Genomic DNA, 23,697 nt, shown 5'->3' on the forward strand with positions numbered 1-23,697 from the left:
GCTTGGCCTCAAATAATTTCAGTGCTGTTGGAACATATTGGCCACCTCTACGCCCAAATTCCTCTACGGAATTTTCAGATGGTAGTGGAGCTCCTCTGTGTGGTGAGGGCAACATAGTTGCAGTGGGCCTTTGTTGAGCCAAAGGCATGTAGGACCACCCCTCATTATTTGAAACAAGTGACCTGTTCAACCTTGTGGCTATTTATAATCCAGAGGTGGATTATAAACCAAAAAACTTTTTTTCATAGTTGATTCTTTGGCATATCCCAAGATAGGGCTGAGAGAGACTCCTGCCTGCAGCCTTGGAGAAGCCACTGCCAGTCTGTGTAGACAATACTGGGCTAGATGGATCAATGGTCTGACTCAGTATATAGCAGCTTCCTATGATCCTATGACCATAGTTGGTTGTTCTTGCAGTACTGAGCTAGAGCCATCAATGCTCTTTTGAGATCTGTAGGAGCCAGGGTGGAAATCCTTCTTTCCACCAGCTTGGGAAGATGAAAGTCTGGGCTACTAAGGTGGCAGGACTTTAGAGGATGAATGAACAATGATTTTTCTGCTAGAACCTGATAAAAGAATGACAGGAATCAAAAATTGAACAGAGAAAGAATTTCAGAAATGATTGCATAGCCTTGTGATATGCTACCATCTAACTTTTGTTGCAGGATGGTTACAAAGAATTACCAATATCTTCTGGCCTTGATATTTGCTGTAAATGAAATCAACAAGAATCCAAAGAGCTTACTCAATGTGTCCTTGGGATGCCCTTTCGCTGAGGGTTTCTTCCGTCCTATGAATTTTAACCAAAATATAATGGATTTTTTCTCTGAACAGAAGAAAATTGTCCCCAACTATAAGTGTGGCACTGAAACCAATCTGATCGCCATTATTGGGGGGAAAGGTCCTGAAAACTCTCAGAAGTTGGCTACCATTTTGGACATCTATAAGCTGCCACAGGTAGATTCTGCCCAAGGATCACAGCATTTTCAGAATCCAGCTTTTCCTTGCCTTTCTGATAATGTGTTGTGTTGTTACTTTGTGAGGGTGTATTTAGAAAACCATCAGCTACCCACATGGCTGATGCTGTCTGGAACCAAGATATGCCACCCTGTGTTATTTCTAGGCAGGCCTCACACCATGGGTAGTGACTCTGACTACCTCACTGTAGGGATTTGTGAGCTGGCTCAGCTCGAAGGCTAGCTCTTGAACTGGTTTGGGGGCAGCCAGTCCATGGGGCGATTTGATCCAACCCCCTGCCTTGTGAGATAGCTCGATGGATATACTTGTAAATGGGAATCTGTCAAGGTTTTCCCCTTAAAAGTAAAGGGTTAAATGCAGGAGGGGGAGCTAGTCTTGTTTTCATTTATCTTTAAAACCAATGGCTGCAGCAGATGTGGGACAGCAGAGATGACCCCCTGTTCTCCTCCCCAGTGATGCAGCAGCCTGTTTCAGGCTCGGATGGCAGCACTGTGGCTTCAGCAGCAGGGATGATGGGGCCAGCAACTGGGGCTCCTTCCACCACACACCAGCCTCCCAAATGACTGGGTGGCCTTGCTGCATTTTATTTTGGATGTCTCACAGGCATGACTATCTCCACTGCCATGGTTGAAGCAAGAATCTGCAACAGAAATGACCCTTGGCTGTGTACTGATGAAGGCAGATGAAGACCTGGACTCCCTTTAATTAATGACAAGCATGAAACAATATTAAAACGGGACTTCGTACAGTAAATCTTGTTTTGAAGAGCAACAATCTCCAAGCAACACCATTTGGAATCAACCCCAGTGGCATGAGTAGAACTGCTGCAAAGCAGTGCCTCCTACTCCCAACCACTTCAGGCAATAAAGAAGGATTCCATAGTTCTTCTCAGCACTTTATATTAATGGGAAATAGAGTAAAAACAACCCTGAGAATCTGAAAAGAAAGAGATTAACAACAGCATGTCCATGCATCCATTCATTCAGCCAATCCAAAAAGGAGAGAGAAATGAGCTCAAATACCTGGAAAGCTACTTCAGATAGTACTAGGAGCTACCAAGAGCTCCTAAGCTTCCTAATGCCCACCCACCTGCCAGCAACGCCTTTTGTCTAGCTGTATTGGACAAACTGGTCAATCTCTGTGTGAACCTTACATTGACTCAATTCTGAAGTACAGAATAGCAACATGTAGAAATCAGTGAGAATATATTTCAGTTTTCCAGGATACACTGCTGCTGAACATCAAGTCCACATTGTAAGGGTTGAACTAGGTATGCACACAAACATTTGAGAAAGTTTAAGGAAATCATCATTTGAGCAAATAACTACTACAAGATAATGGGTTTTTGTGGGGGGTGGGTGGGAATGTTATGAGAAGAAAAAGTAATACTGCCTCCCCTCCCTGCCCCATTCCCAAACATAGAGGCTATTCCCACGATCAGCCAAAATCGGGCTAGGGGAGCCTAGCCTAGCCCGATTTCTGCTGATCGTGGGAGCCACCAGGCTCACAGGCAAGTCAGGTTGCCTCCCGGCGGTTAACCCACCAAACAACCCCTCCCCTTAAACTGAGTTTGCGGAGCGAGTGTTCCGCAAACCCAGTTTTTAAAATCATGAGTAGCTGCATGCCATGGCTACTCATGAGTAGACCCCCGGGGGGGAGGTGAAAAGCCGCCTCCCGGCTCTGGGGGTCTCTCCAGTATGCCCTGCGTGCTCACGCAGGGCATACTGGAGCTTCTGGGGGCCGTCACTGAGCTGGCAGTCGTGTGGGTGGCCGATCTGGATGCCCAGGGCTCCCGCCCTGCTCGTCTGCGGGGAGAGAGGGCTTCCCCGCTTATCTTCCCAAACCGCGTCTCACTGATCATGAGACCTGGCTCATAGTCTTTCTTTCTTTCTTTCTTTCTTTCTTTCTTTCTTTCTTTCTTTCTTTCTTTCTTTCTTCCTTCCTTCCTTCCTTCCTTCCTTCCTTCCTTCCTTCCTTCATGTATCTGCAACAAAAGAATTTCTTTTAGAAACTCAAGTATGCAGCTCCTGACTTGGCATTTATCTATGCTTTTGGCTCCATTTCTATTCATTTAATGCTATCAATTAATTTGCTTATATCTCTCTAATAGACCTATTTATTTCTTCTTGGAACAAAGGACTTACTCAGAGGATCCCTGACATTGCTGCTCAAGCCTGATGTTGCATATGCAAAATCTATGGTGGAGCAAAGGGTACAGGATAAAAATAAGCACAACTTGTCAGCCTTATCACAACCTTCCTGTTTCCTATTGGCCTATGGTTTGGAACTTATCAAACCTGAATAAGCTCCTTATCTGAAATTTGAATACCATAATATAGAACATATTTTTTCCCTAGGTAAGTTTCAAGGTGATAACCTCTATCAAGTTGGAAGGCTTTGTCAAAGTAATCCCAAAATATTTGCCATAGCATTTCTGAAATCGTTGTTTTTTTATTAATTAATCTAATTAATATATCACCTGACTCCAAAGGCTCAAGGTGGTTCTGATTATTTAATCTCTATCTCATATTCTCATCTACTGTAGCTATTAAAATAAGTTTTAATATTGTAAAACCTAAGAAGCATAATGCCAACACAGAAATTACAGCAAAATTGAAAGAATATGTTCATGTCTGCCCACCTGTCCAGGAAGGAAGAGAGCCACAGTGCAGTCAAACTCACTTTACAAGGGATAAAGAAAGTGCAAAATATTTCAGTATTCATAATTGATAAGCTGGGCTTCTAATTCATTTGTCTTTTGTTTCCCTTTTAGTTCAGCTATGGTGAATTTGCCCAAATGCAGACAGGTCAATCCCATCTTCATTATTCATACTGTATGGCTCCGAACGATATCCATCAGTACGATGGGATTGTCCAACTACTTCTGCATTTCAAATGGAAGTGGGTGGGGCTGATGACCATGGGTGACAATACTGGTGAACTCTTTGTGAAGAACCTAGTACCAACACTTTTTCAAAGTGGCATCTGCACTGCTTTCATAGAAAACATTCCTGCATTCTTTTTTTTTAATGAATTCTTAGATGCTCAAGACAAGCGGAAGGAATCATTTTTAACTGTTGCGCAAAGTACAGCGAACACTGTTATTGTCCATGGAGAAACTATGGCCATGATATGTCTAAGAGAGTTACTAGGCCAAGGAGCATATGACTATGAGAAAGCATTTGGTAAAGTGTGGGTTTTGACAGCCCAGATGGAGTTCGTAGCAGTGGCCCTGCACAGGGATTGGGACATACAAGTCTTCCATGGGGCCTTAGCCTTCACAACTCATGCCCATGAAGTCCAGGGATTCCAAGATTTTCTTCAAAATTTGAGTCCTGATTTGGCCAAGGGAGACGATTTCATCCACATATTCTGGGAGCAAGCATTTGGATGTTCATTTCCAAATCCCAGTTTTAAGGGAGATTCAGAGAAAACTTGCACAGGGAAGGAGAAGCTGGAGCAGATTCCTGGGCCTTTTTTTGAAACAAGTATGACTGGCTACAGCTACAGTATCTACAATGCTGTCTATGCTGTGGCACATGCACTGGATATCTGGTACTCTTCCAGAGCCAAATCCAAATCCAGAGTAATGGTAAACAGCAGGAGGCTGGAGTATCTAAATATCAAACCATGGCAGGTAATTGTTTTGGGAAATTAAACTAAAAAATAATCTTAATTGCCATGAGCAGATAACGATAAGAGTGCACAAGGTCTTAGTCTGTTAATGACAGGTCTTCTAAACTGAAAGTTTTTTGGTAACTTTTTCTCTTTCCATCTAGCTCCATCCCTTTCTCAGGAACATCTCATTTAACAACAGTGCTGGAGAAACAGTACATTTAAATGAGAATGGGGAATTTTTAATGGGTTTTGATATTACAAACGTGGTCTCTTTTCCCAACAAGTCCTTTCATAGAGTGAAAGTCGGATGGATAAATCCTTGGATCCTGTCAGGCAAACATTTCAGCATTGAAGACGATGCCATTGTATGGAACAGAATCTTTAACCAGGTGGGATGTCAGTAGAATTGAGAACTACATTATTGGAGGAACCGTTCATAAAATACTTCCACAGTCTTTAACCCAGAATATCTATCTTATTATGCATGTAGACACTTTGATCTTGCTATGTGGTAAACCACATGTCTCTGTGGTCACCAGGAGTTGACAACAAATCGACAGCAAAACCTTTCCTTTTCTTTGATGGATATGACTTAAAATATTTCAAGTTATGAATAATCAAGTCCTGATACAACAGGCAAACTAATCCTTAGGGGTGTGCACAAATCATTTTTAAAAATTTGAAGTGTACCCAAATTGAAACACCCTCGATTTGGGGGGATCCAACTCTGACCCCTCCAAATCACCCCAGATTCAATTCAAATTAATTCAAACTTTGAATCACTTGCATTAATTTCCCCAGATTCCCAGCTTTCTTTTTTTTTTTTTTAAAAGCTAAGCTCTAGCCCTTGTAGAAGTTATGGAGTTATGGAGCAAAATGTGTGGTCACTATTGGGGGGTAGTTGGAACATGGGATGCCACTAATTCCCTACCCCCACCTGCAAAGCAGAGTGTTCAAAATGAACAGAAGAAATGAAGGTGTGTAATGACGACAATAAATAATTGAAACACTTCAAAAATACCTAAAAAATAAATTGAGTACCCAAGTGTGTGTGTGGGGGGGGGAGTGTAGTTGACACATGACAGTTTACAGTTGGGATTGCCAGTGATAGTCAAAATGAACAGAAGAAATGAAAGTGTGCAATGAATCCTCATAGGGATTCATTACGAGGAAAAGTTGTTATAAGAATCTGAACACTTGAAAAATAATGACCATACATTTTGCTCCATAAAGCTACTTCTACAAGGGCTAGATCTTAGCTTTTTTTTTAAATGAAAGCAGGAGATCCGTGTTAGGGTTATTTATTTTATTATTTATTTATTTATTTGATTTATATACCGTCCTTCCAAAATGGCTCAGGGCGGTTTACAATTAAAACAAGCCACTAAAACAATAAAAACTAAAACAAATTAAAAACAATATAGCAATTAACAATATAAAAACATTTTAAAATAGGATTAAACAGTTTACAGTAATTAAAAGCCCCAAAATCGGGTTAAAATTTAAAAACCCTGGAAAGCCAGGCCAAACAAATACGTTTTAAGGGCTCTCCTGAAGGCTAACAGAGAATTCAAATTACGGATTTCCACAGGGAGCGCATTCCACAGCCCCGGAGCAGTCATAGAGAAGGCCCGCCTCTGAGTCACCACCAAATGAACCAGTGGCAACTGGAGACGGACCTCCTCAGATGACCTTAATGTGCGGTGGGGATCACGCAGAAGAAGGCGCTCTCTAAGGTAACTCGGGCCTAAGCCGTTCAGGGCTTTAAAGGTAATCACCAGCACTTTGTATTTTGCCCGGAAACATATCGGCAGCCAGTGCAGTTGTTTCAAAATATGGTCTCTCCGGGTTACCCCAGAGACTAACCTGGCTGCCGCATTCTGAACTAATTGAAGTTTCCGAACTACGTACAAAGGCAGCCCCACGTAGAGCGCATTGCAATAGTCAAGCCGGGAGGTTACCAGCTGGTGCACCACTGTTTTGAGGTTATCCTCCTCAAGGAATGGACGCAACTGTTGAATCAGCCAAAGCTGATAGAAAGCACTCCTGGCCATGGCCTCCACCTGAGAAACCAGGGTGAGGCCTGGGTCCAGGAGTACTCCCAAGCTGCGCACCTGCTCCTTCTGGGGGAGTGTGACCCCATCCAGCACAGGGAGATCTAACTCACTCCTCAGATTCTGAGCCCCCACAATGAGTACCTCCGTCTTGCTTGGATTCAGCTTCAATTTGTTCTCCCTCATCAAGCCCATTACTGCCTGTAGGCAGGCATTTAAAGAGTGAGTGCCATTTCCTGAAGATGAAAAGGAGAAGTAGATTTGGGTGTCATCAGCATACTGATAACACCCAGCACCAAATCTCCTGATGACCTCACCCAGCGGTTTCATGTAGATATTAAAAAGCATTGATGACAGAATGGAGCCCTGAGGGACTCCATATAATAGCTCCTGCTTTGAGGAGCGACTGTCACCAAGCTCCACCATCTGGGATCTACCCAAGAGATAGGAACGGAACCACTGCAAAGCAGTGCCCCGTAATTCACTCTACATGGGGCTGCCTTTGTACGTAGTCCAGAAACTATAATTGGTACAGAATGCAGCAGCCAGATTGGTCTCTGGGTTTACCCGAAGGGACCATATACCACCGATTCTAAAAGAACTGCACTGGCTGCTGATATGTTTCCAAACGAAATACAAAGTACTAGTTATTACCTATAAGGCCCTTAACACCTTAGGTCCAGGGTGCTTAAGAGAGCGCCTTCTCTGTCGTGAACCCTGTCGCCTATTAAGATCATCTGGAGAGGTCCAGTTATGGTTGCCACCAACTTGTTTGGTGGCTACTCGGGACCAGGCCTTCTCTGTGGCTTCTTTGTAGCTTTGGAACGCGCTGCCTGCTGAAATAAGAGCATCTCCTTCCCTGTTTGCTTTTAGGAGGACTTTGAAGATGTACCTTTCCCCCCAGGCTTTTAACTGAAATTTAAATTTTAAATTTGAATGTGTGTTTTTATCTAGCGTGATTTTTTTCTGTTTTTATGAATTTTAAATGTTTTATTTCATATTATGTTTTAATCTGTATACTGCCTAGAAATGCAACAAACAAAAATAATTTCTTTACAGTCATCCCTCACCAATCACAGGTTTCCCAATCACAGTTTTGAGTATCTGCGACTGTGACCTGAGTATCTGCGGTTTGGTGAGATTTTTTTGCAATTGGGGTGGGTGGGTCAGGGTTCATTTTTGGGGGGGTCAGGGGGTTATTTAGGGGTGTCAAGGTATCATTCTGGGGGGTTGGGATTATTTATTTTTTTGGTCCCTTTAACTTCTTTTACTCACTCCTGATGATTTGGGGGGGATTTGGGGGGAATTCCCCCTATTTTTTATTGTGTTTTTTGGACTTTTTGTGACCATAATTCCCCAACCCCCGTTTGCCATTGATTTCAATGGCTCGTCTACTGCAAATTCGCTGACTGCAAGGTTTTCCCAGAACAGAACCCTCGTGGTTGGCAAGGGATGACTGTATGGGAAATCATGATTTCCTTCTAAGTAAAACCCTCCAAGAGAAATCTGAGTTATATAGTTGCTTCACCTGTCCCTCCTACTAGGGATATGCACGAGATGGTTTGGGGCCTCCTCCTGGATTCGCCGAAGTGGCTCAGGTGCTGAAGTTTGAACCACCAGCCCCTAAAAAGCAGGTAAGGAGCTCTCTACCAGCTCGCCCACACCCTACTGCTTTCCCACCACCAGCAGCTGCTTTGCAAATGCACACATGTCATCCATTTGTGTGCTGATGCCATGCAGAAGCTGTAGGGAGCAGTGCCTCAGCCCCGCTTGGGTGTTTGCAAAGAGGGCGCTGGTGGTGGGAAAGCAGCAGGGTGGGGTGAGCAGGTAAGGAGCCCCTTACCTTCTTTTTAAGGGAACAGCTCCCCACCCCGCCAGAAGGTGCATGGATGGCTGGTGCACATCCCTACCTCCTACCAGGAGTTTTAGTGAGGAATAGTAATGACAGACCTGCAGCAGATATACAGTAAATGAGCTAAAGGTTTGTTTATTCAGCTGGCTGTTTGTTGTTTGTAGACAGAGCCTATGGAGGGGGTCTGAGGAGGCTTAGAGGAAAATCGAAGAAGAGGTGAGTGTGGGGAGATGGCTCAGGGGGGAAAGTGTTGGAGCTAATCTCTGGCGATGGCTGAGGGGGAGCATGTCATGTGACTCCATTCAAGATGCCTTCAGGAAGCTGAGTGTCTTGTACAGACCCCTTGCCATAACAGTTAGCCTTCAGCCACTGTCAATCCACCACAGAACCTTCCGTGTGCTACAGTCAACCACCAACTGAAAGCAAATGAGAGATATAACTGCACAAAGAATTATCTCTGAGCATTATAATGCACTCATGCTATATCAACAGATTTTAACTGAAATCAGGAATTCTAAAAAATATTGTGTTAGTGTTTACTCCTCTTATTCCATTGATAGGTGATACCCATTTCTCTCTGTAATGACAACTGTCAAACTGGTTATCATAAGAAAAAGGAGGAGGAGAAGCCATTTTGCTGCTACAATTGTGTTCCATGTCCAGAAGGGAAGTTTTCTAACCACACAGGTAGAATGTGATGATGATAGACTTTGTTATGGTTGTTGACCAGTGTGTGTGTGTGTGTGTAACAGTAAACAATTTACAGAAGTAATAGATAACAAATAACATTACTGTTTTAAGTGTAATGATGGTGTTCTCAAATTATTTGGAAGCATTAGTCCAAACCTTTCCAAATGCGGATAGCAGCTGATCAAAGCTTGACTACATTATGTGAGTTGTTGAATTGGTGGTGCAACAATAAAAATAAAATAAAAAATGTTTCATCGCCTCTGCTTGGTAAGGCCTCTGTTAAAGGGGAAATTAAAGCAGTCCACAAATGTCTGTAAACATTACAATATAGTAGAATATGGCCAACATTCTCTACATCCTTAACTACATGAGCAGCAACTTTCAGAGCATGGAATTTTCTGATATTTTCCATCTTCCACATCAAAATGAGCCAAAGTAAATGCTCTGTGATATTTAGAAACTGTTAAAGATGTACAGTAACTCAATCAAAATACAGATCTCCATGTTTTAAATCTTATTGGAGACCTACTCATTTCATGCTGCCATTCTATATCTATTATATGCTGTTTTATAATCTTTGGGGCTTGTTCATAACACTTGGGCCTCAGAACCTCAATTGAAAGACCATAATGAGTGAGCTTTCCCTTAATAGCCATCTTCCATCATGATTTAAAAATTGTCTACTAAAATCAGTGGAACCATTCCATCCAAAGAGAACCTTATTTTCAACCAATAATTTAAAAATGTGACCCATATCCGGATCGAGATAGAATGTGTAATCCATGGAATGATCAAGCATTTCACATATTAGAGGGTATTCAATCATGATATAATTACGCTTCAAAATGCGTAGTTTCTGAGATTTTTGTTAATAACCTTCATGGATGGCTTGAATTTTCCCTTCTCACAGAATTTCTTGGTCTGCTAGCATCCTTTGAGGCACTATCATGGAAGTCAGTTTGAAATGATGATGGAGATTTGTCACGTACTCACTGGTCCACCTTGAACCATAATTTGTCTGCAGGCCCACCCACACATGATAAGGATGTGTGTGTGCCATAAGCAGAAATGTCTTTGTCCCCCCCACCCCCGGTGTATCAGTATCCTGCTTCTTAATTGCATGGGGTGCAAATTTATACTAGTATTTGTAGCATATGTAGAGAGGAGGCTTTCAACTGTCTTTCAGACTCACAGGAGATTTCATGACAAGATGAGAAAGCAGGGACGAACCTATCTCCCCACAGATGATCCAAGTGTGTTGATGGGATGCACGGACCACGCATCCACACCATCCACACTGCTTCAAGCAGCACACATCTCTGGAGGACAGGACAATGCAACCTGGCCTCTGTATACCCCACAATGCACTAATGCGGTAAGCACGGTGCATTGGGGAAATCTGTCAGGAGTTGGGTGCTCTAGGCACTCAACTCTGTGTGTTATCAGGCTGCATGCAGCCGACGCACCCACATAACTCCAGTGTGAGTGTACCCTTAACCCTGGCTAAAGAAAGGGGGTTAAAAGTTGGGTAAGGTGGGGCCTTTTGCCTGGAGGCCTCTGCCCATGCCTCCAGGCAAAAGCTATTCAAAGAATTTATGGCTCAGCTCTTCATTATATAGAATCATTCATGGCTTCAAATTGAATAATTATCTGATGTAATTGTGTGGGGAAAATACTCTGCATCTCCATTCATGTTCATTGCAGTTACTTTACTTATTGCAGTTACATTACTTATTACATCATTATTAGATAACAATCCCATTTGTGTTATCATAGAATTCATTGATTCTGCCCATTATTATTATTATTATTATTATTATTATTACATTTATATCCCACTCTTCCTCCAAGGAGCCCAGAGCAGTGTACTACATACTTAAGTTTCTCTTTCACAACAACCCTGTGAAGTAGGCTAGGCTGAGAGAGAAGTGACTGGCCCAGAGTCACCCAGCTAGTATCATGGCTGAATGGGGATTTGAACTCGGGTCTCCCTGGTCCTAGTCCAGCACTCTAACCACTACACCACGCTGGCTCTCCAATGTTCTTTACCCTGGGAGAGGGAGCTAGAGGCAGAGACCTGCTCTGCTTGAGCTAGTCTGTTTTCTCCCTGTTCAAAAGAACCATGTGAGGCAATAGGACTGATTGCTGTTGTGTTTTGCTTTGCTATGTTCAATGTGTATGTATTGTTTATGTCTTGCTATTCATTGGTATAGCAAGAAAATTTGGGGATTAGAAAAGTGAGATAAAATACATTTTTTAAACCCCCACTGTTTTCAAAGTGAGAACCAACTTTATTTCTCATGCATTTCAAGGGTCACTCCAGGAATCAGACCTATCAAATTTCTGACAGAAGGAATAAAAAACAATTTTCTTTAGCAATTAATAGAAGAAACACAGAGAAGAAGTCCAACTTCTTGGACTTCTTGGAGAGGAGAGCTGGTCTTGTGGTAGCAAGCATGACTTCTCCCTTTAGCTAAGCAGGATCTGCCCTGGTTGCATATGAATGGGAGACTTGATGTGTGAGCACTGCAAGTTATTCCCCTCAGGGGATGAAGCCACTCTGGGAAGAGTAGAAGGTTTCAAGTTTCCTCCCTGGCTTCTCCAAGATAGGGCTGAGAGAGATCCCTGCCTGCAACCTTGGAGAAGCCACTGCCAGGCTGTGAAGACAATACTGAGCTAGATAGACCAATGGTCTGACTCAGTATATGTTTCCTATGTTCCTATGTCACTGTTATTATAGTCATTGAAAAATAGACATTTAATTATTTTAAATATGCAGATCTTGACTTTCGCTTCAAATAATGTACAAGACAGACCACAACATAATTAAATGCATCACCATAATTTTTACATTATTCATGCAATAAGGCAACTATAAAAGCACACCATAAAATAAGCATGATCTCTAAACATAAAAACCAGTTAAAAACAGTCAGACTTAAATCACAAACATGTGTCATCACATAAACCTTTGTACTTACATAAGTCAAACTTGGATAAACTTGTATAAACACTTCTACTTTATGTTGAAAGGCCATTATAAAGAGGACAAAATGTGTTTCCCATATGGAAGTTTCAAAGCTTGAGTATGAGGCTGTTCTCCTGAGCAGCTAAGCCTGGGCTTCGATGCCAATGGAAACTACTAGGACCATTAGCAGCAAACCCTGCTAAGAAGCTGGGTTGATACACGAAGTTAAGGAAGTGAGTGTTTGACTGTGTGTCAGTGCTTTCAGCCAGCACTGAAACACAGACAAGTGCTGGGGTGATCTCTACAAAGCACCACACACTTGTGTGGTGCATTGTGGGATTTCTGGGTGCCGGGAGAACACATCTAAATTCTCACACCTCCACGCTACCCATGGCAGCCATGGACCCAGCAACTCCAGGTGGATCATCTGCAGGTAAAGTGAACTTCTGCTGCCATCCCCACCACCCAGGGGCATATCTAGGGTGGGGCAGGCAGGGCATGTGCCCCGGGCGCCACTTGAAGGGGAGCGCCATTCTTAAAAAATTTTTTAAAAATTTAAAAGGCTGCTGAAAACAAAATGGCCACCGTGCATGCTCAAATGGCCTCTGTGAGGCCCTAGGCCAGGCCAGGCCTTGCAGAGGCCATTTGAGCATGCACAGTGGCCATTTTGTTTTCAGCGGCCATTTTTTTAAAAAAATATATTTTAAAAAACGGCCACTGCACATACTCAAATGGTCCCTGCGAGGCCCTAGAGGCCAGCGGGGGGAGGGGGAACCTTTGCAGACCCCCACACATGGCCTTTAGGAAGCCCCCCCAAAGGGGTTACAGGTAATTTTTTTAAAAAAAATAATAATATGTCACTGTACACATATTTAGTTTGGCACCAAGTACAGAGAATTAGGGCTTGTTAATACTAAGCTGAAGCTCATGAACTAGGATTGTGTTCATTTGCGCTTACTTTGCTTCTTGTGATAAGTGAGTTAAATGTGATGTCTTAATAATATGGCTATTAATGGTGAGTTGGTCTTTGAATCAGTGTGAAATCCTTAGTATTAAGGCCCACTGGGAGTTTCTTTCTCTCATTTTAACTGTCTTTCTGAAATACTAGAATATATTCCAAGTAGTGACACAGTTTACTCTGCATATCCTTTAATTATTTTCAGAATATCTGGGAAAAGTCAAATTCTCCATTTATTTTTAAAACTTATGTAGTAGTGATGCTACAATGCATAGTAGAGAATTGGACAGGCACTTCTGTTTAGTTTTTCAAGTACATCTCCACATAGTATTTGGGTATTTCATGAGTCCCAGCATACTAAAATTCATAGTTTTCCAGCATTTTTTGGTCTGGCTACATCCACTGCTAAATAGTTTTTGAAATATTAAAAGATTAATGACCCTGACGTATTTTTCAGCTGATATTATGGTAAAGTTATCTGAAAGCTGGGTATCAGATGTTTGGACAGGGGGCGCAATTTCAGTGCTTGCCCTAGGCGCTATTTTCCCTAGATACGCCTCTGCCAGCACCCTCCCTCAGGACCTCTCACTTGATGAACCGAAAAGGCTCTGTGGTTACAGACAAAGTCCCACATCATGTCCCCATGATCCATGCCATTGTTGTTAGCAGGACAGAAATGAAGTCCTCTCCTGAAATCCCACAAAAAGTGCTTAGTTTGTGAGGAGGTATTATGGGAGAAGGTGGTCCTTTAGGGAAACAGTCCAAAGCCATCTAACACTTTAAGTTTAAATAAAGAAGTTTCAACTGAGCATGGCAGAGCTGTTTCTAGGGTGGGGGAGCCAGGTCATGTGCCCTGGGCGCCACTTGAAGGGGTCACCAGTGCCATGCTGCAAAAAATTTTTTACCTGTAGCCCCCTCAGGGAGCTTCCTAAAGGCCGCGGTGGAGAGGGGTCTGCAAAGGCTTCTCCTCCCCCACCGGCCTCTTAATTTACCACTGCAGCCCATCCCAGGCTGATTTTTAGGCAGATTCGGACCTGCAAACATTGGCATGGTGGCCATTTTTTAGGCCGCCACAAATGCTCAAATGGCCTCTGTGAGGCCTAGCAAGGCCTAGAGCCTTATAGGGACCACTTGAGCATGTGCGGTGGCCATTTTGTTTTCTGTGGCCACTTATTTTAATTTATTTTTTTTAATGGAAATAAGAGGTTGAGTTGGCTGTCATCTGCATTCTGGTGACATTATAACCTTATTCCGATATAATGTGGAGAAAGTGCTGTACAAACAGCACTGAAAGCAGAAGTCCCACCCCAGTGTGTCACTCACCCTCTCCAGTTTGGCACTGACAGTTACAGCAGTGTTCTTCTGAATAGGGAAACTCCATCACTGTGATGTTTCCTTGATCAACTACCTGGGACAATCCAGGCTGCTGATCCAGTGGCGCCCTAACCCCCGGACCTTGGGGCCCTGGTCTGTGGACTCCAAGGTCTGGGGGGCCTCCAAATGGCCAGGGGGGATCCTACAGCCACCCCATGCCCACCCCGCTGCTGCCCATTGCACCAAACAATTGCCGTGCTGAACCGATCAGGCTTGCGACAGTCTCAACTGTGCAGGCACGCCTTGCAGTTAGCAAGAGATGCTGGGCTGAATGGAAAAGTCCAACGTTGCTCCAACCACTGCCGCTGTCGGGGTGGGTGGGTGGAGAAGGACTGCTTGGCTCACCCCCTGGCAGCCACCCCTCAGTCGCACAACAGCTGACATTTTTTTAAAAACACTAGGTTCACCGTGGCAGGAGGCCCCAAAAAACAGGTTTCAGGGGGGTCCTTATGGCGGGGGCAGTCTGGGCCCCTAAATTACCTAGTTGCACCCCTGTACTGATCACAAAAGTGTCTCCCATCATTGTCACTTCCACAGATGTCTCTCTACAGACAAACAGTGTCATGACCATGAGAAGTAAGGTAGAGGGGTGAGTGAGCACTGTTGGTGCTATACGTATGTATGCTCCTTTCCCACAAAACATCGGAACAAAGCTCTCATTATCTGGATATATAAGAAAAAGAAACCCACAAGACAGTCAAAGCAGCAGAATAAACCAGTACCAGAAAATCAATACAGTTAAAATTGATTTTATGGACCCATTTTGCAATTGTGAGTGGGAGTCTTTTGGACAACTAAAGAGTGATATTTCATTCATCATCTCTGAAAGCACTTCTTTTCTTTTTTCAGACATGGATGACTGCACAGCATGCGAAGATGATCACTATCCAAGCAAAGATAAAAAGCAATGCATACCGAAGGCAGTAACGTTCTTGACTTATGAAGAACCTTTGGGGATGAGTTTAGTCATTTTCATTCTTTTATCTTCCTCCATCACAGCTCTGGTGCTAGGGACCTTCATAAAGCACCATGACACTCCCATTGTCAAAGCCAACAACCGGAACCTCACCTACACTCTCCTTATCTCACTCTTTTTCTGCCCCCTTTGTGCATTTCTGTTCATTGGACAGCCTGATAAGGTGATGTGTCTCTTCCGGCAGATTGCTTTTGGCATTGTCTTTTCTGTGGCTGTGTCTTGTGTATTGGCAAAAACCATCACAGTGGTTCTGGCTTTCATGGCAACCAAACCAGGAAGCAACATGAGGAAATGGGTGGGGAGAAAAATGACCACTTCCATTGTTCTTTGCTGCTCCTTCATCCAAGCAGCCATTTGTGGGATATGGCTGGCAACCTCTCCCCCCTTCCCAGATGTTGACATGCACTCAGTGCCTGAAGAAATTGTACTGGAATGCAATGAAGGCTCCATGACGATGTTTTACTGTGTCCTGAGCTACATGGGCTTCTTAGCCCTTGTGAGCTTCACTGTGGCTTTCCTGGCCAGGAACCTACCAGACAGTTTCAATGAAACCAAGTTCATCACTTTCAGCATGTTGATCTTTTGCAGTGTGTGGTTATCCTTTGTTCCAACCTACCAGAGCACCAAGGCGAAATACATGGTAGCAGTGGAGATTTTCTCCATCTTGGCCTCCACCATTGGGCTGCAGGCTTGCATCTTTTTCCCTAAATATTACATTATTGTTCTGAGGTCTGATCTGAACAAAAGGGATCACCTGTTAAAGCGAAAAGTTTAAGTCATCTAATTATTCCTTTTAGTATTTCATAGTGTTCACCGACATGGATGCTCTGCAACTGCCTTGCAGAGGAGGATTGAACCTAATTTCCTTCCATTCACATGTTTTAAACAAGAAACTAATTGAGTTAACTTTTATGCTGTTTCATAAATTATGTTGAAGGTTTTGTGTGATAGTTTAAATATATCTTTCAAGTTGTAGCTGCAGCTAAATGATGACTGAATACAAGTCATTGGCTACGTTGACTGCCCTGCAAATCCTCCCCTCTGCAGCACTCATGGGCTTGGCAACATGTGAACTCCAACTATGGAGTAAAAGATAATCAATGAGCACCATTGTACAATATTAAACCATAAGTAGGGCCGTAGCTCAGTGGTAGAGCATCTGCTTGGCATGCAAAATGGCTCAGGTTCTATCTCTGGCATCTCCAGGTAGGCCTAAGAGAGATTCCTGACTGAAACCTTAGAGAACTGCTGCCACCCAGTGTATGCAATGGCTTAACTCAGTACAAAGCAGCTTCCTATGTTTCTAAATCTCCCATGGACCTACATTCCCTTATCACTTATTCCTCCATTCGTGTCATTGAGCATGCCATACTCTGTTCAGAGCTGCTGCTGCTGCTGTTGTGGCTATCAAGCCCACATTTCTCCTCAGACTTCCATCTCCTTGCTATTCCTTTGATATAACAATTCATTGGATTGCTACAATTGGTTATAGCAAATAGCAATGAATATCAACGAAACCCTGGTTTCCCCTTGTATGTTAAGGGATGCCAAAGCAACTTTCCTAGCAATTTCCCACTACCTTTCACAGATCATTTGGTTTTCCCTTCTTTACATAACTCTTCCCTACTCCCCACCTTTTTTCTTGTTTGTTCTTCATTTTACTATCACATCCAGTGTGGCATAGTGGCTAGAGTGTTGGACTAGGATAGGGGAGACCAAATCCCCATTCAACCATGAAAGTGACTGTGTGACTCTGGACCAGTCACATATCTCAGACTAATGTACTTGGTAGTAAACGTAACCATGAACACTGATCTGGACTCCTTGGAGGAAGAGTGGGAAATATATAAATGATGAAATCTGCAATCCAAAGAAGTGGCTAATAGTTTTGTATGACCACCTAAAGAGTTACAAAGCATTCAACAGCACACGTTTGATTTCTACAGAACTCTTCATCAGACTAGATGGTAAGTTAAAGAGGGGAGAAGAGGAAATATTGGAGGTGCCTCAACAAACTGACAGATGGCATTTTGGAGATTCAAACAGATTTTGACTGGCCTTTGAACAGTGTGAAAAGGTTTTAGAATGCACAAAGGTCTGCCTGAAGGAAGGAAGCAAAAAAAAACTGGCTGTACCCCTATATTTTGGAAATATACTGTACAACCTGGAAGTTACTCAGTCCAATCCCCAACATGTAACAGAAACTCGCTGATTTCTTCCAAGTCAATGGGCAGGGTGGGTGGATGGGGGACAGAGAAACAAGACAGTTTTAATCCTACTTAGACATTTCCTTGCAGATGTATACCGATGTCTGACTGTACAGTGCATATGTGTACATTTTTGTGTGAAAGCCTATACATGCATTTTTTGTACAATTCCCTCAAATGCAAGGTATCGACAGGAAACGTATTAATGTACACGAGTTGAACACAATGGCCAGATTCAGATGTATGATATAATTGCACTTTAGAGCAAATAATTGTAGTGTAAACAAAAGACCCATTGATCCAGGAGGGGTTGAGTAGACACATTCCCCCTGCAGGACATTTAGGCACATTTTGCAAAGCCAGAGTCCAGCAGACACTAGGAGCACATAAACCATGATCCCCTGGAGCAAGAGGGGGAAACTTGGCCCAGCTCCAGCTGTTTTTGGAGCAAGAGGGGAAAAACTTGGCACAGGTCTAGCTTTTCCAGTTCAGGATGCATTTAGTCAAGGTCATCTAGACACCAGCATCCAAAGGTCAGATAATTGATGAAACAGAGGGCACCCCCCCCCCACTGATTTCTCTCCAGATATCTGCACATTGCTTTTATCTTAAGTTTGCTTACTCATCCTCCTGAACCCTAATTCTATTCATAGCCCCTCTATTCCTATGCATCCTACCTGCTTGCTAGAACTCCCCCACTCCCCTCTTTGTTCAATCTGATGAGAGGCCATGGCAAGCAGAGACAGAGAGAATGGACTGAGAAAACACTGAGACTGAGGGAAGAATTTTTTTTTTTTAACCATCATACGCCCTGTTCCTGATGAGACCTGTTCCTGATGAGATGTACTCATTTCCTCCTGATGGATGCAAGGCATGCCAACCCTGAAGAGTAGGCCATCCGTTCTACCTGGACTGCACCGCTTGAAGATCCTCCTGCATGCTAGCCCTGAAGAGTAGGCCACCCATTCTACCTGGACTGCACCGCTTGAAGATCCTCCTGCACGCCAGCCCTGAAGGGTAGGCCACCCATTCTGCCTGGATTTCACAGCTTGACAGATCCTCCTGATTTTCAGGAACCCTGCCCCCTCTGCCACTCCTATGCCACAGACTGAACCCCAAGACAGACCAATTGCAATGAACCCCAGTTCCTGAAACCTGAAACCCCCACAACCTACACTGAACAATGTCAGCAGGAACTATTGTTTGCCAATACTTGCCAAGAGAAGAACCCCAGAGGGGGAGAGACAGACAGAAATAGATTATGTCTGACCAAGGCATTGTGCCTGGTCATTTTGTTGAACTCCCTCCCCAGTTTGAACACTGAACACTGAAGCCCTTTGCAAAATGTATTGGTGCATATGCATCCATGTTGTACACTCAGTCCATGCAAAATCAATCTGTCTGCACATATTTACTTATGGGTTTGGTCTATGTGCTGGAGTCCTAGATGAGGTTTATGGGAATGTATAATTGATTGGGTGTATATTTGAGGGGGTTGTAGTTTGGAATTGTTTGTTGGGTTGTTTGTGCCACAATGATTTAAATGTATAAAAGCACTTGGCCTCTTGGATTGCAGGACCCCTGTGATCTGGGACAGCCAAGGACAAAGGGCAATTGACAGACCTCTGTTGCTGTGGGATCTGTGAGGTTGTAGATATCTGCCACATTTGAAGGCAAATGCTTGGCAAACTATTGGCCAAATAAAAGGCTCTCTCAGACATGTGCTTGCGTGACCCCAGCACATGTAACTGGGAGATGTACTCAAAGATGCTTCATTCTGATCCACACTCTAGACCACAACAGCAATATTGAGAATATTACTCTGCATTGGAGCTCCTGCTTAACACAATCTTTTGCTTGTTTGTTCCATTTTTGTTTTTGTTTTTTAAAAGATACAACTGCATCTGCTAGTGGATGTTTGAAAAGCCCTACTGGGACAGCTACTGACAAGAAGCAGGGACAGCTATTGAGACTGTCCCCTGTTGTCTTGTGAACATGCAATCAGGGAAAACAATCATTATGTATTGTATGTCTTAAGGTATGCTTGTCTTATCCATTTTGCCCGAAGCAAAAATGAATAAGTAGAGGGGGAATGTGTTATGAGCACCCCAAAATATTAATACATATATAGAATATAGGCCTGTCTGATTTCATGTTATATTAAGAAAAGAAATGATACCTGGACTCCAGGTTAACTGGCAGCCAGGTCAACTGCTCCCTGGAGCAGGAGACAATCTAGCATTGTATTGTAAAATAGGTGCTCGAGAAAACACAAAAGCCAGGCCTGAATGCTGAATACTACTCATATGTTAAAATTGTGACTCAGGCTCTCTCCTGTTGCAAGAAATCCATGCTAATCCCTGCCAGTGATTAGCTCAATTGCTCTCTATAGAGGTTCAACAGAAAATGCCTGTAGACTTTATTCTTACCTCACTGCCTAGCTAAATGTATTGGACGTCTTGACACATATATGTTACTTTAAATATTCTCTTGTTTTCAATTACAAGAAAAACACTAGGTAGAGATACACAATAAATAATGTAATGGCTGTCTCACACCAAATAGGATCAATTCTCTTACTAACTCCTGAATGTTAACACCTTTTGGGGGCCAATCTGCTCAGAGATGCAGATTTGCTGTGGGCAATGTCCCCCCCTCCTTTCTCAGCGCACAGTTGACAGAAAGATGAGATTCAGATCTCTCTCTGGACTGGCCAATATCCTGAATAATTAAGATATTGTCCAGAAGGTAGCAGGAAGTTGTCACCTTATTAGACACCCAGGAAAAGATGAGATTTTAAATAGATCTATGAGAGATCAAAGAGAAATACACTATAAGAATGAGGCTATTAGACAGAGAGTTTAGCTATCTTGTGCCTACAGCAAGATTTGCTCACAACGAGCAGTTCTGTGCCTACTGGCAATCTGCTCCCACGCCTTCCCAGAGTTTGCTGCTAAACCACGAGGCAACAAGCAGGAACTCTGCCCATGGTCAGAGGCTGTCTGTGACTTCTACTGCGCAGTGAGAAAGTCAAGACTCCCCAGCCATGGTGCTCCGGCTCTCAGCCATGATCTGAGCACTGCAACAACTCCTGTCTCCTGCCAAGCGCCTCACTTCTTCAGCTGATGAGAAGTCTCTGGTCCTGGGTAAATATGCTGCTCCTACAAGCCTGGAATCCCCTCATTCCTTCCTCTTTTCCTGCTCCCTTCTCCTCCCCCCCTTTTCCTCTACTAATCTCCCCAAACCATGCCTGCCCTCAGCCTTCCTCCCCCCCCTTTCTTTTCTGCCTGTATTTGAATTGTATTAGGCTCTAGGAAGAGTTAATTACACACACATATGGTAGTTAGGAACACTGGTTGTGGGTAGGATGTTCTATTTAAATACTGTTAGTAATATTGATAGAGTGTTCTGCTTTCTGCTAAGATTATGTTGTTGTTCTTTTTGTACTCAATAAAGCCCATTGAATCTTTGAAGACTGGTTTGATCTCCTTTCTCCCATGCATCCAGATCACACATGGTCACCATATAAAAGAACTTGGTCCAGACCTATTTTGTATACTGGCTAATGAGCATATTTAGTATATAAATCAGGCCTGGTCTGTAACAGTGTTAGGTGGAGAAGGGAATGTATTGCCCTCTTGAATCAGCTATGCTTTTTCTTGGCAAACCACTTCTCTCGTCTCCACTCTGATGGTCCCTCTCATGAGCTGTCCAGGAGTGTGCCCATGGCCTGTCACTCTCATGCCTGGCCACTGAGCTCGGGGTCAATTGCCTGGATGGCTGAAAAAGGTTCTCAGGTGACCCAAGACTGTTCTCAGTTACCAGCCATCATCATGAGCAAGTTCCAAAAGACCCTTTCATGCCCTGTATGTGCAAAAAACCCAGAACTTGGCTGCTCCGGCTTTCCTGCTTGGATCTGCCTTTCAGACCCTGCCTATTACACCGACACACAGACCATTTGAATGGATGGTGCAGGTAGTGGGGTGCAGAACAGACCCTCCCAGCCATCAAATTCCCAGGCCAGGACTGGTATTGTGGCATATATAGATGTCGAGGTGTGGTCATTCCCAGTATTAGAGAGCCCTGGCTTCCAGCCACCCCAGGACAGCTGTGTTGCACATTAGGGACTGCCGGTAGAGCTGCACATTGATGGGGAGGGGGTTGGCAGGGTGCAGGGTTTGATAATGGCTTGGCAGCAGTCACTGAGACCAGGACAGCACGTGCCCAAGTGCCCATCACTGCAGCTTTCCTGCATGGAGAATCTTCCCTCGCTCCCCTTAGACTGCCACTCTCATGAAAGAGCAGTCCATGGGCACATGGGTAATTCTGCCATGCACCAAACCACTATTCCCACCATGACAGCACAGGTGGACTGACCTGCTCATGCGTAAGACTTAGGGACCAAACATCCCCCCCGCCAGGTAAGGGACTGGGCCCCATTCCCTACCCTTTTTCTGGAAAATAGAACTTGACTGCTCCAGCTTCCCTGCTTGTGTCTACCTTTTGACTTTCCCCTCCTGGCACCATAATGGGGTACACTGCTTGTGCTGCCACTTGGGGTGTTTGTGATTGTGGACATCATGACTGTTGCCCTAGAGCAGTTGTGTGGCTTGACAGGCTGGCCAGTTCAGGATGGGGCATGTTGGCATCCCTGTCACCTGGCAAATCCATAGCTGCACAGCTGAGAGGAGGGACATGGCCTTTTTTCTCTGCCAGTGAGCAGTGCCAAAAACATGGAGCAGCCACATCCTCGGGTGGGTCTTCACTGCCACTATGCTTGGGGTTAGTATAACCGCTTAACAGTGGTTATGGGCGGGTCTGCCTTCAGGCATAACATGAGTGAGCAAATATGAGTGGCAAAATTGTGCCTGTCGGTGGTGAAGCTTTGAGAAAACCTCAGGTTTCAATTGCAGTTTGGTGGGGCAAACTGGAGTTAACTTGAAACCCTTAACTGCAGTTTTGCACATTCTAGTGTACAGGTTGGGATTCCTTTATCCAGACTTCTGAAATCCAGAAAGCTCCAAAATCCGGACACCATGCCAAGAGAGAGAGAAAATGCTTGTAGCATCAACCTTCTCCAGTTTGCAGGAGCGATAAGGTCCTTGATTCCTCAGCTCATTAGTGATCCTTATCTCTTCCCCTCAAGCTTTGTTATTTGCCTTTTGTTTACTGCCTTCTCAAGCTTTGCTCCCAGCAGGAGGGAGGAGAAGGAAAGGTGGGGGGAGGGGGAAGAGGAAAGAAGGTTTGTTTTTTTTAAAAAAAAGGTATATATACATAAGAGTTTAGGAGATAACCAGGGCACACAGTTGAGTAAAGATCTAGCAGAATAAATAGATGAGAAGAGAAAGAGAGAAATGCTGGCTTCAGCAACCCAGAAGAGCCCTCCTTTGGGGCAGAGCCAAACCAGTTTTGTGAATGGGATCGCACTGCTACTCACACACTTCTCAAGCCGGTCTGAGAGAGGGGGAGAAGGGGTATAGTATAGTATATTAAATAAAACCTTTTTAAAAAGAACCAGTAACCTTTCATGCCCAAGATATCTCATTTATGAAAATATTCCAAAATCCAGAAAAATCCAAAATCTGGAACACTTCTGGTCCCAAGCAGTCCGGATAGAGGATTCTTGACCTGTGCTTCAGTTAAAAACTTTGGCAGCTTTAACTGCAGTTAAAGTGTACATGTGAACCAGGCCTATTTTTGAATAACTTTATACACATACCTATCTATACATGAAACACTATACAGATATGGTACGCTTATTGAATGTTTGTGGCTTGTGCTATTCTCTGAGCCATTTTTGGAAGGGCGGTATAGAAATTGAATGAATAAATAAATAAATAAATAATTTCTATCCCCACATTGCATTGTCTAAGTCAAACAACCTACTGATTTCACGTGCATCTCATTCAGTAGGCTGCGCACACAGAAAGGCTCACATAACATTAAATGTACTTGTGTTGTCAGGATGTGCCAAATGTTCCAAGTTCAGAATGTTCAGCCTTGTAATGGGTCATTTCAAGTG

General features: G+C 43.7%; 1 protein-coding gene across 1 annotated transcript; it reads left to right on the forward strand.

Moving 5' to 3' along the window:
- The first annotated feature begins 666 nt into the window (after window positions 1-666).
- On the forward strand, window positions 667-16,243 carry LOC128331019 (vomeronasal type-2 receptor 26-like). Its single transcript, XM_053264384.1, has 7 exons — window positions 667-957; window positions 3,752-4,615; window positions 4,758-4,985; window positions 8,195-8,284; window positions 9,063-9,189; window positions 11,629-11,631; window positions 15,342-16,243. Exons 1-7 carry the CDS (start codon window positions 667-669, stop codon window positions 16,241-16,243), a joined length of 2,505 nt encoding a protein of 834 aa, XP_053120359.1.
- The last annotated feature ends 7,454 nt before the right edge of the window (window positions 16,244-23,697 follow it).

This window comes from Hemicordylus capensis, chromosome 6, assembly GCF_027244095.1.
Source record: "Hemicordylus capensis ecotype Gifberg chromosome 6, rHemCap1.1.pri, whole genome shotgun sequence".
NCBI lineage: Eukaryota > Metazoa > Chordata > Lepidosauria > Squamata > Cordylidae > Hemicordylus > Hemicordylus capensis.

Bases quoted from the DNA above. Each gene is read 5' to 3' on its own strand.
- LOC128331019 (XM_053264384.1), top strand. From the start codon at position 667: ATGGTTACAAAGAATTACCAATATCTTCTGGCCTTGATATTTGCTGTA. The intron at 4,616-4,757 runs GTAATTGTTTTG...CTTTCCATCTAG, and splicing joins TAAATATCAAACCATGGCAG to CTCCATCCCTTTCTCAGGAA. The intron at 4,986-8,194 runs GTGGGATGTCAG...CCCTCCTACTAG, and splicing joins GGAACAGAATCTTTAACCAG to GGATATGCACGAGATGGTTT.